We start from the raw sequence: 14759 nt of genomic DNA on the forward strand, positions 1-14759 counted from the left end.
ATTTGGGATTGTGCAAAACAAAAGTCCATAAGACGTCAATGGGGATCGAACCAAGGTCGGCTGGAATGCGAAGTTACTTTACACGACCGCGCTATCCATATAGCTGCCAGCGCTATTACAAAGGAGCGTGATAATATTACACCTCATCATAAAATGAAGTTGGAAGGTGTTTTCTAAGCCGATAAAGAAGAACATGAACGAGAATATATCATTCTCTGTCTGGGCCGTGTATTTGGCAAACTATACGAAAAGCTTTAATTTAAATGTGTCTCCTGTTTCGCTCCCTCATATTGGCTCTATTTCAGAGTTTCAATTTGACTGTTCACCAGAGGAGAGCTGTATGCCTCCGCTAACGATCGAGCACACACAGTGATACTATGTTGTTTGGTTGAAACATCGCATCGCAATGTGGAATAATGGTGCTGGTAAATCAATCATTTTCAGCTACATGCATTAATCCACGGCCCTTTCGGAGGCTTCAGGGCCCTTCTCACTAAAGAGTTATTTCAAAAACTTCGATGCATTCTAAATATCCGAAATAATAAAAAGAAAATGGATTTTTCATATATTTCCGCCGTGGGAAATATTTCATATATTTCCGCCGTCCGAAAATTCGTGCATTGTTTCCGGGTCAAAATTGGGGTCAAAGTGAAACGAATTCCAAGCCGAATTTAGAGCAACTTACTTCGGTTGGCAACTAAATTTTAAAAAATTGTTCAGCATCGGTTAAACTCCGAATGACGGATCTCTATAGTAGCATGTCCGAAAAAGAACCTGAGCAGAGGGTCCAAAGCCCCTAAGGAGGATTGGCGTCGTTATTGACTATTTAAAGTTCGAATCGCCGAAACTTGTACAATGAGAATGGTTTGCTACTCCCAAGCGTCATTCGAAGTGTTCTTTGTGCAATTTCTCTGAGTCAGGTCAATCACGGAGAGCATTTACGAAGTGTACAGTCTACCCAAGCTGTAGCGAATTTGTAATTTTGAACATCTCGTTAACATTTTTCATTCTTTTTCCAAGTTGGTACTACTTTTAGTGGTGTTGGTGTCAATTTTGAGCGCGATATGTCATTGATTTTACATCATATGCACCCGTGGCCGAGTAGTTAGCGTCTCACATTATCATGCCGGATGTTCGGGTTCGATTCCCGTTCTGGCCGGGGGATTTTTCGTCAAAGAAATTTCCTTCGACTTGCACTGTGGTCACGCGTATTCAAGAGCTTGCCCCTCGGAATACATTCAAGGGGTGTTATTTGGCTTAAGAAATCTCAACTTAGTATTATCAAATGACGCTAGTTAGTAAATACGTTGAGACGGCATAAGTTTCACAGGGAACGTTGACGCCATTCAAAAAAAAAATGTCATTGAGTTTGTTTATAGTTTATTTATTTAGTTTGTTAACTACAGGGTTTTCCAACTTTAAATTCCGAAAGCAAATTGAAATAAAATACACTTAGAATTCGATGAAATTTTTATTTCAAATTAAAGTTTGGTTTATGCCATTATGTGTGAAATACAACATCATTCAAATGTCCACCTAAGGCTTCCTCGCACACCTTGATCCGGAACAGGTAATTTTCGATGACTTTTCGGCACATATGGGGCGGTATCTCGGTCATAACTTCACGAATGTTGTCTTTCAAATGTTCAAGAGTTTGCGGAGAGTTGGCATAGACACGGTCTTTCGCATAACCCCACAAAAAAAAGTCTAGCGGGTTCAAATCGCATGATCTGGACGGCCAATTGGCATCACCAAAACGCGAAATTATGCGTCCCTCAAATTTCGTTCGCAATATGACCATGTTTGGTCGTGTTGTGTGGCACGTGGCGCCGTCCTGCTGAAACTACATGTCACCCGTATCCAAATCTTCTATTTGTGGCAAAAAAAACGGTTAACATGCGGCCATAGCGCTCACCATTCACAGTTACCGTCTTGCCGTCCTCATTTTCAAAGAAATACGGCCCGATGACTCTACCAGACAATAATGCGCACCAAACAGTGACTTTTGGCGGATGTAATGGCCTCTCAACAATCACGTGTGGATTTTCTGAGCCCCATATACGGAAATTTAGGGTGTTCACATAGCCACCGAGCTCGAAATGTGCCTCATCGCTGAAGAAAATTTGATGCGAAAATTCAGCATTTTGCTGCTGTTGTTCGTTCACCCAATCGACGTATGCCCGACGCATTCCATGGTCACCACGCTCTAATGTTTGTACCAGTTGGACTTTATATGGATGTAGGTGCAAGTCCAAATGCAAAATTCGCCACAATGATGTGTTTGACAAGCCCAATTGCTGAGCACGCCGTGGAATCGAAACATTCGGGTCATCCTCCACACTGGCAGCAGCAATATTTTCGGCCGAACGCACATTACGATGATGCACAGGTTTCACAATATCCGCTACGGATCCAGTTTGTTCGAATTTACGCACTACATTAGCGATTGTGTGCTTTGTAAAACATTTGCCGGTTTTTCATCATTTTTATAGTATAATTTAACGTTGTGCGATGCTAAAACGATCCATATTGTAACATGGCAGACATTCAACTAACGGTATGACGCTTTGGTTGACAGCTATGTCAAACGGTTGTCAGCGCAGGGCTGTATACTTTCGGAAGCCCGAAATGGAAAACACTGTATTTTTTGCTCGGCGATTTTTATGGATAATTCTATTGGTCAAAGATATTGTATAAAATTTTGTGTTGCAAACAAAATCTCTGGTGCCGAAACAGTTGTTGCAGAATACATCTAATGATTCAACTATGTCGAAAACACGAATGAATGGCATTGAATGGCATTCAAAGACGGCCTAGACGAGATGAACGATTTTCCACGTCACAACGACCATCTACCCCTTCAACTGATGATAATATCTACAAAAAATGAAAAGAATGGTGCTTGGAAGTCGTCATTTAAGTTTGAGAGAGCTAGCCCGTGAATTAAATATCTTTCACGAGACCATCCGTCATATTTTGGTTGTTTTTATTTGTACACGAGAAAAGTTGCAGCACGACTAGTGCTAAAAGAGCTTATTTTCTTCAAAAATTGCATCATAATCAAGTGACTGAGAACCTGCTTGAGCGCAAAAAAAAATCTGATCCTACGTTCATCCAACGCTTCCTACGAATAACATCTTGAAAATAATGTTATGTATTTTATTTTTTCAGACAGTCTCAGCTCAATAGAGGCAATCCGCTCAATGAAAGTTGATAAATGCTCATCTTATTTCCTAACAAGAATAAGACAACTATTGAGTGTTTTGGTCGAAAAATTATTCAAGATTGCCTTAGCACGGGTTCCATCTCATTGCTCGATTCCGGGAAATGAGAAAGCGGACTCGCTAGCTAAGGTAGACACTTCAGAAGGCACACTTTTTGAAAGGCAAATTGCTTCTAACGATTTTTTTTCACATTCCTCGTCAGCACAAACTCGTAAGTTGGCAGCGCGTGTTGAGTGAAGATGAGTTCGGTCGTTGGTTACACGCGATTATCCCTAAGGTCTCGCCGAGTGCATGGTTCAAGGGGTTGAATGTAGGTCGTGATTTCATTCGCGTGATATCTCGGCTTATGTCCAATCACTAAAACCTAAACGCGCATCTTTATCGCATTGGGCTCACAGCAAACAATCTTTGTGATTGTGACGATGGCTTCCACGACATCGAGCATATTGGCTGGTCGTGTATCGGGTTCCATGCTGCTCGCACTCTACTCTCTAGAGCACTGAGAGCACAAGGCAGACAATCGGATATCCCCGTCCGGGATACCTTAGGTAACCGTGATCCTGATCTTCTGCTTCATCTATACCTGTGCCTCAGAAATGCCGATGTCAACGTTTAATGACGTTTCCTCCGTTGTTCCCCTGTTTCATATCCCTCCTCTGCGATCTATAAACTTTTACTTAGTCGCGGAAATACATATACACACTCTTTACAGATACCTTCTTGTAGGCGAAAAGTTTACATATGTTTCTTTATTTGTGATTTTATAGATATCAAGATCTAAGAGATCTTCGTTTTTATATCATTTTTCAAAACCTGTTACTCTTTTTCCACACAATATCGAAAACTTAGCAGTACTTATTTTTTCGTATTTCAGGTTTGTGATATTTTCCGATTTTTTACTGATTTCGAAAAATATACTCATCTTTAAAAAAATTACTTCCAAACAGTCTAACCGATTTTCGACATTTTTACATCAAATGAAAGCCATTCGATTGAACCTTCTAGGAAAATGTCTATTTTCAAACCAAATTGAAATTTTTTTTTTCAATTGCATAGCCTTGCATTGATGCATGTTTTCAAACTTTCTCCTTGTTATTACAGGTATTCATCAAACACCATACGCAACAAATGTAAAGCCACCATTCCAAGATGCCCACTAACGATTGGATGAGTCAGTCCTGCTCCAGGAAGGGACGCGTTCCATTTGATTTGATTTTGATTGAAGACTGAGTCGGCTGCTATTGCCATGATTTCCAATATTGACGACCATTGTGTTGTGAAGGGAGTGCGCGGCAATAATGGCGTGGCGTGAACAAGACAAAAGAAGCCAACGAGGGATGAAATCAATTCCCGTCCTCCTTGGAAGTCATGAATAGGATGAGGCGGTGCTCCGGGGAAAGGGCAAAAGCGAACTCGATTGAAACGAGATCGGGGCCCATGATTGATGTAGACGTCGGAAGTGTAAGTAATTGGGGTCGTAACGAATGAGATGCCCATCCCCCAACAACAACAACAGTTCAAAACATCGATGGAGAACACCGATATCATGTTATGCTGCTGTGCGAAAGTAAATTTGCTAATAAAAATTCAAACACATATTAAACATGGTTAGTTGAACTAGCAAACAAAAAAAAAACACAGGGAAAGGTCACAGTCACAAATCACATTATCTTGTGCCCGAAAGGAAACTCGTTAAAAGCAAACTTTTTGTGATGCAGAGCAAGCGAGAAGGAAAATTTGACCTTGCCATGTCAAGTCCAAGCATTTGTTGTAGACAAATGGAATGCTGCCAATATTATAGCATCGGGCCAAATTAGTGTGTGTCTATATGCCAGGCCTGTAGAGACTCCGCCGCTATAGTTCGCTTCTCCGCGCTCGATTGGAACTTGAATAATCATTTTCCACCAATGCATTCCCTCCTTATTGTCAGAGCATATTTGCCAGTGTCGTTCTAACGAACATGTGGTGCCTCAAATTGTGCTCCCTGGAGAGCTAACATAATCCATCGATACAAGCGCAGTTGAATCGGTACCGTATATGTGAACACGGTACACCACACAAGTTGGACAGAAGTTCACCGATACGTGTCCTTTTCCACGGTGTCTTCATAAATCATGAAAGCAGCGAAATAAATCAATTATTTTGGGTGGGAACCCTCAGCCACACACACACACACGCATCGATGCCGGGGTCCAAGGTCACGCAAGGCTTCTTGCTTTCTAGCCAACCCACCAGAGAGCAGGACGAGGTCAATTTTCCGTTTTAATGGGCGGCCTTTTTCGCGCCCAAATGGAATCAGGTCCGTTGCGTCGTTCATGCGTCAAGAAGCGAAAAAAACACGGAACGAGAAAAAACAATCTTCCTTCGGGCGGGTAACGTACGAAAAAGCATTAGTTTCTACGGTTCCTTCGCGCCGCGCCCCGTTCTCGAGAGGAGGTTATGTGCACCGACCGAACCAAAAACGTGATTACGGCGCGGAGAATTCCAAAGGCACCCCCAGAACGATCTGTCATTTATCACAAGCTTCTGTGAAAGCTCAATTCTTCTGGAAAATGAGATTGTGGTGCGAAACAGTTAATGGAAGGCGGATTTTGGACGGTACGCGTATTGGCGCGGTGTGGTTATTTTTTTGGCCCGCACTAACCGGAATGCCTGGCCGGGGCTTAGCTCGTTAATGAACTTGGTAATTATGCCGATTCAATGATTCTGGATGGTAGCAGAAGCAGTAGCAGCGCGATCGGTAATTATGGGCAGTGTCCGAAATAATCGCAGTTGCCCAGTTGGGAGTTTGGGAATTGATGGCAAAATTATTGCGTATGTTGAGTGAAACCTTTTATTTTGAAAATGTTTTCAAATACGATACGATACTGAAGCTAAAATTGTACCTGTTAACCAACTGTAAATCACACTGCATTGGAATAAAATACCGGGTGTAATTCGGGTATTGTTTTTGTAATCAAATGAAAATTTCGAAAAATAATAATTTTCAATGCATCTCCCAAGCAGCAATAAATCCATCAGAGATTTGTTTCGTATAATAATTATAGTAAATAAGGAAACGTAAAATTTGTTATATCAGATGTTTTGACCCACAATACAGCAGAACTTCAGCTGTTCATAGAAATATTTTTTTAAAATCATAAAATACAAGCTAAATTGTTAGGTAATAGATTTCGAAAATGTTCGATTGTTACTTGATTTTTTTTTGTTTTTAGATGGGACATCTGAAACTTGAAATTTAATTTCATACCATATTTTAATATTTTCGAGTTTCGAATTAGAGCAATGCTTTTGAATCCGGACATTTTTGAATCTGAACACTTTTCATTATATTCAATATCATACCAAAACCATAACATCTTTTGCATGTTGAATAATTGTGACTGATAGTTACTATTGAATCAAACAGGTGTAGTATCAAAAAATGTACTTAGCTGTTGACAATAAATGACAAAAATCAAAACAAATATTTGTGCTTCGCAAATTTATGTCCAGAATAAAAAGCACATTCCGAAGATGATTTTAAATACAGACGGCAGATCAAAGTAAACGATGAAATTTATCATTGAAGAAGTTGCTTAAGAGTGTCTTGAATTAGAAGCAAAAGTGTCCAGAATTCATATCATGAATAAAAATGTGTCTATATTTGAAATCACAGCACAATGAAGTAATTTACAAATTTTGAACAAATATAACATGTTTTTTTTGGAATTCTGCGATTCGTTACTTTCATGAAAGTGTTTTAATTCTATAGGAACTGTAATTTTTTCATTTTTTTAGTAGTTGAAGTTATTATCGTAAGCGCTCAAGTGTCTGGATTTCGATGCATTACGATATCCTATGTTTTTACTTCGTGAATGTATTGGTAATTGAACAAAAAAACATTTTTGCTGATAGAGAAAAAAATATCTCTTTTGCCCACCAATTTGCAAAAAAAAATCGTGCGTTGTTTTAAAACATTCGCCATAATCGACGATTGCAGTAAGAAGTGAGTCTGTTTAGAGACTTTAAGATTGCAACACTTATGTGTATGCGTGTGCCATTTTAACAAGTGTCACTTATTTCATGACAATTTTGATTTTCCATTTCATCATAAATAGATTGACATCTGAACAATGGCTGCAAATTGTGCTCATATATTAAGAAAACTTTGGTTCAATACAAGATACATGTCGCGAATATCGCGAATTTCGTTACAACAATGAGGCTCATTTTCGGTTCAATTGATAGGTTTTGAGGTACACTGACATCAGCATGTGATAGTTTGATTTTTTGCAATGGATTCGAACTCAGAACGTTTTGACATTAAAGGGCTGTGTTTGTGTTGTTTACGGTAATTTGAAAATTCTAATCAACAAAAAAATTGAATGGACTGTGAACCCTTCTAAACTCGAGTCGATCGCGAGTAATCGGTTTCCTATTTTATTAACTATAGAATTAACGTTTCGTTAATGTTAATATATTCTAGTCAAAATATAGCTGAGGGTTTGCCTACTTTAAACCTATGTAACTTTAGCCTGTAAAGATAAACGGATTAATAAAAAAAAATTGAAACTTGTTCACGTATTCTCTTTTGTGCGAAGAAATTCAATGACTTCTGTGATTTATGTCAACCATAGTGTACCGATCAACTGAGTTGAGAAAGCAGCACGTCAATCGTGAGCTTATATTGAAGGATCGTCATGTGACGTATTGTGAAATTGTCACAATGCAGAGTATCCATGCTCAGGTCTCTTCAGGTAATTTTCATATAACCTTTACTTCTCAATATAAAAATTTATCCAAAAAATATCCATACAATAAACAAACCTGTTGAAATTTTAATAACCATAAAATGTTATGAAATGCATATAAAACACAGTAGAGCCCCGATTATCCCCGAACACAAATACAGTAGAGCCCCGGTTATCCACGAGCGAAAGATCCGCCGTACGGATTATTCGCAACAGCCTTCCCTTCTCGGAATTTGTCACTGAGTGGTGGCTCACGCTACTTTTTTGGTCATGGCTTTTACATTACTTGTCAACTGGGGTACACGACCTTATAGATGGATAGTTTAATGATTTCTCTACTTATAAAACATAGTTTTCTTGCTGAAACATCTTTTTTTCGTGTTTGACCTCATTTTTAGTCCTTAATTGCGCTATCCGCGGTGAGCTTGCCCGACTATTAGGATAATCGGGGTTCTTCTGTAATACTATAAATGTTTGTTATAAAAAACAAACCTGTCTGTAAACCTGTAAAAAACTGCCTGAAACATGTAAAATGATTGGTAAGAGCAATTTTTTATTCAATAAAATATATATCCACTGATGATGAAACGTCCAAAGATACAAAAAAAGCCGAATAATTAGGTAAATTAGTTTCGTTATCCAATCAGACAAGGCATCGAACACTGAGGGATTTCACGCAAAATAGTCTAGGAGTTGGTGACATCTTCATCGAATTCAATTGTGATTTCAAATATTATTGAGAAAATTCATTTCTAAAACCAAAATTCGATTTAAAAAGAACTTTGACTGAAATTGACATAAATTGCTGATTTTTTCTACAAGAAAGGCATTTTTCTCGACTACAAATGTTTATATAACGTAAAATGGGTATATGGAAGAAAAACAATTCACCTGCTAACTTTTCACCTTTTTAACGTAGGACTACGTCATTCGATTCTATGCTGGGGTGTAACTTCAAAGTTTCGAGAACGAGAGCGTTACGCCGGGGCAACATGATTTTTAACGTTAATACCTTCTAAGCAACTGAACGAAATGGTATGATAAACACTTCCTACGAACGATAAAATGCCAACTCGTTATTTATTGGTTCAAAAACTTTTTTCAATAGCTTTAAAATTGCATTGTAAACAGGCTATTGAAATCACACAAATCTGTATATAAACGGTTGCCAGCTCGGAAAAACACTCAGTTATAATTGTACAGCGACTGGAGCATATTATCGCTGCCGTGACAAAGCAAAATTCGTTCCTCATGGAAGCGCTGATGATCGGTGTCACCAAGAGCATGTTTATGCACACAAACGGCATTGGTGCGTTGGGTTCGTTAAAAATTCCCCCTAAGGCCAAAAAGGAAACCACCGGAAAGAATAATGATACCCCTAAGAAGGCGATTGCCGGCGGTCTTCGAGCGTCGAGGAGAAGAAACCGGAAAGATGGCGTCGCTGATAACGAATAATCTGCCAGTTCTGCTTAGAACTTTGAATTACGTTGAATCGAAAGAGTTTACTTGGTTTTTATTTCTAATATAATACTGCGATCAAATACATTTTGCTTTGTAATTTTTCGAGCAAGTGCAATTAATAGGAAAGCTTCTGAAGATTATTTTTCCCCATCAGTTGAATATATTCTTATTCTATATTTCCTGAATAGTAGTAGAATTTTGGAGTTTGTGAAACACAAAAGCGTTATATATTTTAACAAACTTTTTTTTTCTAACTTGCGATTACATGCTTATTGGGCGTATAAAATGAAAAAAAGGAAAATCATTCGCATCGTGGAAAGCTTATTATTTTATTTTTTTATTACTGATTATTTCTCAGTCGCTGGAAGCTTCAAACAGAGGAAGTTCATTCGCCTCTAAGGAGTGATAATCCTGTCACATCGTTTAGTCGACAAAGAAGTCAAAACATTGTGGCTCCAACGTAACGCTCTCGTTGTCAAAATCCCCGGAATATTCATTCATCCATTCATTGATAATTGATTCAGATTCTTCAAATTTCAAACAGATTCTTCAGAACTTAAAACAAGTGACCGCAAAACCAACAATAGCCCACTTCCTGTTTTTGTATTTGCAACGCCTAAAAAAATTAGACCGAAATCGTCTGATTTTTTATAAAAAAAAATAAAATAAAACATAATTGAAGTTCTCTTAAAACAATTGATTGTTCTCTTAAAACAAGAACGTAAATTGAGTCCCTCAAAACGTTTAATGAGTATTAAGGGGGTATTCTAGTGTAGAGAAATGAACGGGCGTTTTTTCGAGCTCCGCAAAAATAAAACGAAGAATATTTTTACTATTTATTATATTATTATTTGTTCATCTATCTTCTAACAATAAAACAAAAATTGAACGGAGAAAAATATGCATAACTAGAATAGTTAAAAACTGATGATGTGAGAGGGTTCGAAAAAAAGTTGTGCCATGGCGTACACCATTCCAGCCCTGAAACAAAAAAAACGAACAGATTCTGAATCAGTAAAGATGCCGCTATCGCATGAACCTCGGACAAGTCAAAAACATGTTTTTGACAAAATGGCGGCCGTTTGAAAAACACAATGCGGTTAAAAACGTTTTTTCTTACGTTACCTGATTTTTTTAAAATAGTAAAATTATTAAATATCATTTTTTGAAGGTTCATGCAATAAAGAGATGCCTGCAGATTGTATCCATATTAATTCAACATGAATTAGTTCAGTAGAACTTGAGATATCGTAACCCCTCGCAAAATGGGTCGAAATATGGGAAATTTGTTTAGTACTTTTTGCTGCTATGTTTTAGTTTCACCATAGAAGCGTTGTTGTTAAAAACGTTTTTCCTTACACATGTCCTTTTTCTATGCATGGATTATAGTGAAGTATGATCCCTTCTATTTTTCAGCCATTATATCCATTTTCGAAATGATTGCTTTGAATTGTTTTTACGTATGACTTCAATTGTAATCTTTTCATATTTTTGAAATGAAAATTTAGATAATTACCTAAATATAGCCCATAACACTATATAATGCATTTTCGAAGAAGTTGCCGTTTTAAAGGTAAAATGTAGTAAAGACAAAAGTTGAAAGAAACCTGTTTTGCTCACATATTCCTATTTTGTGACTTATACCAAATTTATAGCTAGGTATATTTTTATTTATAAAAAAGTCCAAGTATTTCTATAACGACGGTTTCAAATCGATTTAAGCATTTCCATCAGTGTAACACACACTTCGGTTATATATATATATATATATATATATATATATATATATATATATATATATATATATATATATATATATTTTTTTTTTTTCAATCAGTTTTTTTTTAAATTCTCAGACAATTCAATTACTTATCGGACAACCCCTTATAGCACAACCTCTTGGGTCAGGCAACGGAGGCGACAAGGATTTATGTCATGGTGGCGAACAGATGATCCATAACTAAGATCATGGTACATCACCAGAAATCCTCCAACTTAAAGAGAGTTCGTTGATTGTAATATTTTCACTTCATTCTACTCTCACATTAATTTTAATTTTAGTTGATTAATCAAATATTTGCCAAACATTTCACTAAAAATTACAAAAGAGATAGTGTAGCCGGAGCGTAGCGTATACTCACTTGCATTCGAATTGGCGGACCCTGTATCAGGAGGGAGCGCATGGCACATAAAAAAAATCTGTTTGACACAATGTTTTCAATAGGAACTCTGACAATCAAGTAAGAACATCAACAAAAAAAAACACTCATCAATTCCATGAAAAAGGTTCTACCGAAAAATATGCAAAATTAAAAAAAGATAGAAGTTGGGTGTCAAAAAACAAATTGTAGAGCAGTTATACAGCTTCAATTTAGTTGATGGAAATAATCAAGCTTATTATGAATTTTTGGTTTAAAATTGATAACATTTTAGAATCCCCTAATGTTTATGTTTTTTTTTCAGAACACTCCAATCCTGAATTATGCACTCCAAAAACGAAATGAAAAAAAATGTTTTTTTTTCGGTAGGGAATACGAAAGGGATAGCATCACCGTCAAACTAAAGTATACTCACAAAAATCTAAAATTGCTGACCCTGTATTAAGGGGAACGCATGGTAGATTATAAAAAAAATCGCTCTGACAGAAATATTCATACATTTAATCAAAATAACCAAGCAATTTTGAACATCCACAGTAAAACCTTCAATCAATTTTTGAATGAAGAATGATGAAGAAAAAAAATTATGATACTGTTTCTGGTTGCTTACCGCTGTCAAACAAAAATTATGTTTTGGAACCAGACTATTAGAAAATGTTCTAACGAGTTTCTAACATTCTACTTAACAGGACCCATATCCGACCTGTATTTCAAGAATATTCGCACTTCGTCTTCGGAATCAATCTGCCACTTACTAAATTACACCGTTAATACCAGCCCGCAGCAAACACTAATCCCACCCATCAATTTACTGTACCGAAAAAAAAACCAAAGCCAGATCTCTGAAACATCACACTGTAAGAGGCTTACATAACACCGTCTATCGCGGTAAGCAGTAGCACCAGCAGCAGAAAAAATATCCCCCGACAACATCTGGGAGTAATCGGGCTCGTAAATCCACGGCCAGCACACACATAGAGTGCCCATCCCAAATCATTTGACTGTGGAGCCTCTCAAATATCTTACCCTTCATCGATAGTCTCTTGTATCCGGGCGGAAGGAACGCGGCCGGTGGCGTTATCGGGGGCACGATGTCCCAGCTGCTGGGCGAAATGACCTCCCCAACCCCGACAATGCCAGCAGCGATTCCACCGCGGCCACCATTTTCCGCTGGACCAGTGGTGGGTGTGGTGGCCGCACTGCTGCTCCGATGACCACTGCCATCGCCTCCCGCCACTCCGGCTCCGGAAGACTTTCCGTTACCGTTGTTATGTAACTCGAGGTTTTGCTTATCCACCCGGCGCCGACGACGGATGCTCGGGGCGAATGTTTTCATTGTGGCTAGAAAGCCAACTCCACTCATTTTGACTCGGTTTTTTTTTCTCTCACCGAGCTCTTCTTGAACTTTTTCCTCTACTCAAACTTTTTCTAGAACTTGTAAAACGCTTAGAACTTTTTGTTTTTCCTTTTGTGGGACGCTCTCAGACGGAACTTTTTCTTTTATCGGAAATCAGATTAACGACATAAAGCTTTGTTGAATGTTATTAGTGGCAAACGGGCAGACAAACACGGCGAACGTTGAATACGTGTGGCTGCTAGGGGCGACTTTTCTCGCGGGTAACACTGGGGACACATACACGCACACTCGAATGCAACAGTTAACTATACCACTGCACAGGATACCAGCTCCTTCCGAAATAGTAGCTATAACAGTAACTCATCATCTCACTTCTTGGATCCGTGTTCTTCCCAGATCAAGGTCAACGACACGCACCTATGGTGACACACGCGAAAGGGTTTCAGGGTCAACAACTAGGGAGATCTAAAAAATCCCTGCATTCAATTCCGTAGTAGTTATAGTAGTAACAGGTAGCTACAGTAAAACAGCAGCCTACAAAAATAGTCACTCTGAACAAGAGTTCTCCGTACGAAAATATTTTCCGATATCTCTCTTCTTTTTTTTTTGTTTTGCTAAATAGTCAACAACACTAGTAGGAAACCACTGATGATAGTCACTGTAATTCTCGACTAATACCAAATATCTACTTCTCAGCTCGTTTGAGGTTGTCTACTCAGAAGCTGCTTGTAAACATAAACACTGTATTCGCTAGGCTACGTTTTTACCCGGGATAACTCCCAGTTCTAGGGGATCGGGGGTGGCGAACAACACATAGAACACAACAACACCGCAACACCAATTAATTCTATTCAACGGGAGGATTTTTCTCTGGGAAACCACCGTTTCTTTTTCGCTTCACAATTTTTTTCTGCAAAAGACCCCGAAAAATCCTCAACTCACAACTACTGACTGACTGGTTGGCATTGAACAAACAAGCTTCGGTTAGAGAAGGTATTTCTTGTGAGGATTCTGGGGGAATATGACTCTTTAATGATGCACGCGCGTTGCTGGTAACGAACTGAACGGGATCTGGAAAATGACTAAGAGAAACCGTGGGCAGGATTACAACGCCGAACCGCCGCTCGTAAGCTGCGACAGGGATAGAAGAAAAACACCACCAATCTTCTGAGAGGGAGAAATTACACGTTACGGTGAGCCACCAATACTACGCGAGCAGAAGCACAACCACCGGTTGACGGACGCGAACGCGCCAGCGAGATACCCAGGGAAAGCTCTTGGGCGGAAAGTTGCTCTCCCACGAATCTCTCTCTCTCTCTCTCACTCGCCGTTTTCAGCGCTCTGAGTTTCGATCGGCCGACGGGAGGCCATTGACGTCATGTAGTCTCGCCACAGCCACAGCCTCTGCCGCCCAACGCAGGTTGTGGATGGGCGATACGCGCGTTTGCGATGGCAGCGACCCTGAAGATTCTGCCGGGAGAGCGCGCCCAGGTGGCAGGAGAGACAACCTTCCGGCGAAATGTTTGTTTGGTCTGAGTCGTGCTACTTGTTGTTGTGCGACGCGAGGCCGGTGTATTCGACGAGGAATAATAAACGCGTACGGGACGCGAGTGTTTTTTTGTCTGTTCTTATTGCAGAGAGTTGAGCAACTGAGAGAATTCAGCAAGAATGGTCGTTGTGTATGGTGTGGTAGTTATGCTAGCCAGTCACGAGGTGCAGCTGTTTTTCCATTGATCGAGTTTACACCACATGACTGATGCTTGACAATGTTGTGGTGGCTGCTGTTCGATTAACCAGTCGGGTCCATCGAATTGAATCAAAAATG

General features: G+C 39.0%; 2 protein-coding genes across 3 annotated transcripts in view; both read right to left on the minus strand.

The window, feature by feature from the left end:
- The window catches only part of LOC129768177 (uncharacterized), a 110460-nt gene extending 96386 nt beyond the window's left edge, over positions 1-14074 (minus strand). Inside the window, exon 1 of the mRNA XM_055769645.1 lies at positions 12604-14074. Within this exon, the coding sequence (XP_055625620.1) occupies positions 12604-12940 (337 nt within the window). The 5' untranslated portion in view covers positions 12941-14074. The remainder of the gene's footprint in view (positions 1-12603) is intronic.
- The window catches only part of LOC129768173 (phosphatase and actin regulator 4-like), a 424364-nt gene that overhangs the window by 141476 nt on the left and 268129 nt on the right, over positions 1-14759 (minus strand). The window lies entirely within an intron of this gene.

The sequence above is a fragment of the Toxorhynchites rutilus genome, chromosome 2, assembly GCF_029784135.1.
Source record: "Toxorhynchites rutilus septentrionalis strain SRP chromosome 2, ASM2978413v1, whole genome shotgun sequence".
Lineage (NCBI taxonomy): Eukaryota > Metazoa > Arthropoda > Insecta > Diptera > Culicidae > Toxorhynchites > Toxorhynchites rutilus.